General features: G+C 31.4%; 1 protein-coding gene across 1 annotated transcript; it reads right to left on the reverse strand.

The window, feature by feature from the left end:
* Positions 1-6: 6 nt before the first annotated feature.
* LOC105558568 (fatty acid synthase-like) lies at positions 7-4522 on the reverse strand (the record flags this gene model as incomplete). The annotated part of the gene is made up of 9 exons (XM_012006320.1): positions 4096-4522; positions 3835-4031; positions 2547-2797; positions 2194-2425; positions 1365-1783; positions 946-1239; positions 650-854; positions 388-548; positions 7-89 (listed from the first exon to the last, which is right to left on the reverse strand). Coding segments are annotated over exons 2-9 (1817 nt in total), but the record flags the coding sequence as incomplete, so codon positions are not given.
* Between the last annotated feature and the right edge of the window lie 375 nt (positions 4523-4897).

The following is a 4897-nucleotide window of genomic DNA, read 5'->3' on the forward strand; positions in this document are numbered from 1 at the left end:
GCGTACGCGCAACCAAGTTCACCAGCAGAGTGACTAATCATATAATCCGGAATAATTCCTAATGATGTTAAAAGTTCTACTATACCAATCTGTAAATTTAGACAAATAATTTTATAGCTGTAATCATTTTGGAAAATTTATTTCTAAGAAGCCATTTAAGTGCTATGAGATAAATATAGTTACATGGAATTATACAAGGAAAGGGTCGGAAGTGTCCCCTTCTGATTTGCATGAGTTGATAATATATGTTGTTTTCCAGCTTAAAATAAAAGCCACGTATGTGTTTATGAAATGACAGAAAGAATATTCATTACATGAATATTCCTTTTGTTCCTTACTTTATCACTGAACACTATTTAATAGTTTCAAAGTACAATATAATTTTACCTGAATAGCAACGACCCCAACAAATGCGTTTAATGCGTCTTTGTACACTTTTTCGTCTGTTGTTGTCAAAATATTCGTGACGCTTATACCATATGGTTTTAAAGCAACATCGCACATTCTTATGGCATTTGCAAAGACATGCAATTTTAATAAGTTTTGACCTGATATTGATAAAAAAAATTATATCGTCTATTATTTAAATACCACCGTAAAGGACGGAATGTTAAACATATTCTTAACTAAATATATTAAAAATATATACCCATTCCTGGCCATTGCGAGCCTAAAGCAGAAAATATAAACCAAACAGGTCTCTTCACATTTTCACAATTTTGAATTTCCTTTATTGAATCTTGTCGCAAAGTATTCAATATGGTAAATCCTCTCCATGAGTGACCGTCTATATTATCCGCATGAATATCATGCAGTAAACGGATATATTCTATATTTATCGGATGATTAGCAGCCTAAGGTCAAAAATATTTTAAAACAAAATGTATTATATAATGTTGAATTAGTCAAAATGACATGAAAATTACTTTTGAAATGTTTACTAACATCGTTTAAAAACAAGTTTACTGAGTCTTCCGTGCGTCCAGATAATAATACAAGTCTTGGCAGGTCATCATTAGGCGCATTATTGTCAAGTTTTTGTTTGGGGTTCCACTTTACTAACATGTGAGCATTAGCTCCCCCGAAACCGAAAGAACTAATACCTATGTAACCATTTTTAAGTGGCATTGGATTTGTAACGACACAGATAGCTCCATTTTTTATGCTGTCTATATCATCTCGTGGTGATGTGTAATTGATATGTGGTGGAACAATACCGGTTTCGAATGCAATTATTACCTTTAAAAACAATAAAATACAATTAATAAAATACAACTAATAAATTAATTACAAATTAATTTATTATTATTTAATTAAGTTAAATTTGAAACATAATGAATAAATGCGTAAACCATTTATTTTACCTTAGCAAGCTGAGTAAAACCACTTGCAGCTTCAGCATGACCAAGATTGGATTTTACGGAGCCAATCATTAAAGGAGTTTCTCTATTCTTGCAAAAAACCTTATGAAGAGCATTGACTTCCTGAGGATCGCCGACTTTGGTACCAGTACCATGTGCTTCAATGTAATCCACGCAAGATGTCGGTATTCCACACTCATCATAAAATTCAGATAGCAAAGTAGTTTGCAACTGGGACGACGGATATGTTACTCCTTCTTCTTTATAACCATCGCAGTTTGTTTTAATATGCGGAATTATAGCGTAAATCCTTTTCGCATTCTTTGCTTTTTGAAGATATATCACTGACACCGTTTCGCTGCGTACATAACCGTTTGCAGCTTTATCGAAAGGTCTGGATTCACCATTGGGTGACAAAACACCTGAAAAACACAAATGTAAAAATAAAACAAGGATATAGATTTTTGGCAAATTTTAATTAGAAAAATTTATTGCGAAATGTTATCTCCGCCAGGGTTTGAACCTGGACCTCCCTACACTCTAAGCGAGCGTCTCACCAATTCGACCACTGACATGCCTCAGTGTGTAGGGAGGTCCAGGTTCAAACCCTGACTGAGGTAATATATTTCTCGCAATAAATTTCTATAATTAAAATTTGCTAGTCGTATCGTTTATTAATTTTCCTACATTGGTTAATTATTTACTAGCATTACAAATGTTTTTAATGAAATTACATAGTCTGTTAAATTTTATTTATTATTTTAAAAGAGATATAGATAATTATTTAATTTTTGTACTTAATGTATTATAAAATTAATATCAGTAAAAGTACCCAAACGAAAGAAGTGCATATTTAGAATTGAATTAATATTTATTTGTGCAGCTCCAATTATCGCATCTTCGCATTGGCCCGACATGATACAACGATAACCAATGTTTATGGCATAAAGACTAGAACTGCATGCTGTATCGACTACTTGTGATGGTCCTTTCAGGTCAAAATGGTGCGAAATCATGTTTGCCAGTGAAGATTTTGAACATCCAGTAACATTCAGACCATTTAGCTAATTACAGAAAATTAACAATTTTACACGTTTTCGGACTTGAGTGATACAAACATATGAATTTCTATATATTAATTTATAATAATTTATTCCTGGTATACTTATCAATAACTTTCTTTACCTTAAGATCCGTATACATCAAGTTAACATGTGTTTCACACCAGGAGTTCCCTATGATCACGGCGGTATTTTTTCCTCGCAATTGCTTCGGATTGATCCCCGCATCAATAATTGCCTCATAAGAATGTTCCAATAATATTTTGATTTCAGGTACAAATGTTTGCGCTTGCTCAAAAGGAAAGTCGAAGAAATCCGCATCAAACTTTTTCACATTATTAATTACTCCCATACGTCTTGGTAGATCCGGATGTTCTAACAAAGTGTACAATTTCACACAAAAATGCTCACACTTTCTTATATGAAATTTTAATTAAAGTACATTTTTTAACATGTGTATTATACTGTAATGTTATTGCAGAAACGAAAGTCAGAATTGGACGTTAATTATTTTAAATGAACGTTCCCAGAAAACAATATGTTAAATGAAAACGATTTCTAAAAGATATCGCATTTCTGAACCTGTTAACTTAGATAGGTTTCTAAAAGATCATGTAAAAAGGTGCAAATTGGACTTTAGATACTTTTCACAATTATATTGCAACTATTCAGACCTTTTTATGATATATGGTAAAAATAAGTTTGTTGAGTTGAAAAATAATTTTATATGTATATGCTTGAATTTTTGTAACTTCTAATAGAATTCTTGAAATGTTATATCCAAACAATCGAACATAAAATTTTATCGAAAGAAATAAAGGAATAATAATATAATGAGACAATTTTTTTAATACTTATTTAATAAAGATATAATGCAAACAAATTCAATACAAATAAATATTTTATTACAAGATGGCCTCTTCCAACTTAATTGTTGGATACATATCGGTCTTGATTCAAGACATTATTGGTTATTAAAAAACTTGGCGAAAAGAAATATATTTTGTACATTATTATATAAGTCCTAAAAAATTGTTTTTAAATAATAATAAAAATGTAAAGAGTCCTTCATTAATAAAAACACTTAAAATCTAGAAGATATACTGTTGATTGTTAAAACATTAATTTATCTGAACAAACTAAACAAACAGTAGTATTTCTACATATAATGAATTAATTAGCCATTTTAACATAAACAATTATTTTTCGCGATTATCTCACTTAATTATTTCCAACCAATAACGATTAAAAATATATTAATTGCATTATATTGTATATTATATTGTATAAAAATTATATTGTAATTGTAATTCATAATTGTTAATTAGATTAGATGTTTGTCTAATTCTGACATATCTTTCATTCGTCAATTAGGCATGGTTGCAGAACTGTAGTGCATACAAATTATTCACCTGTCAGCCATCGCCCATGATCTGCTCTAATAAGTTCACGTTTATTAAATAAATTTTTTTGTAACTTATTCATATTATCTGAATCCGGAAATCTTCCAGATATACCAGAAATAACAATCTCCTCGCCGGAGTTTATACCGTTCCACGAATTACAAGATTCTTTATCTTCCATGGTTTCGATTATTTTCTCGGATTATCTAGAGAATAGTATTGTATAAGTATTTTATATACCTACTTTTTTACTTGTACTGTTAACTGTACCTGATCTTGATATTGGTAGTATCACTGTAATATCGTGCGAGTTCGGCTAAGAAAAATAATTCTGCTACTTAAATGAAAAACCACTCTGTATGAAGACACCGCCTCAAATGACTATTGAAATGTAAGTCTTACAATTTATAGACGATTGTTATCATTATGCTGTATTGTTAAGCTGTAATTCAAATTTATTTATTCAATTCCGCGATTAGAGGATGTACATATTACTAGAGCTCCCGAGTACACGTGTACTAGACTACACGTGTAATCCGTGTATTTAACTTATCCGTGTTTTAACCCGTGTACACGGATATCCGTGAACGTGACACGTGTACACGAATATCTGTGAACGTGACACGTGTACACGAATATCCGTGTATGTGACATACATATGTAAACGTGTAGTCGTGTATACTTCAATAGGGAAATATTTAGAGAATGTTGTGTGAATAAAATTATGTGACAAAATCTGGATAAAACTTGGAATCCTGGAATTATGCGTATACATATGTCGAACAACATATGCAGAAATAGAGATCTTTCATCAAATTTTGATAATTTGCAAATAATGCTTTTTTTATGGTCAAAACTTTTTTTAATAGAGGTTGCGCATACACGGACATTCGAATACACGTGTCACATACACGACTACACGTGTACACGTCTCACATACACGACTACACGTGTACACGTGTAACGGACACAGGTACACGTGAATAAAGGTACCGTGAATCCGTGTACACGGATCACGTGTACACGTGAATCTTAAAACACGTATCCAATCGTAAGCTCTAGTACATACATG

This window comes from Vollenhovia emeryi, unplaced genomic scaffold (assembly GCF_000949405.1).
Source record: "Vollenhovia emeryi isolate VEMERY1.0 unplaced genomic scaffold, V.emery_V1.0 DF939332.1, whole genome shotgun sequence".
Classification (NCBI taxonomy): domain Eukaryota; kingdom Metazoa; phylum Arthropoda; class Insecta; order Hymenoptera; family Formicidae; genus Vollenhovia; species Vollenhovia emeryi.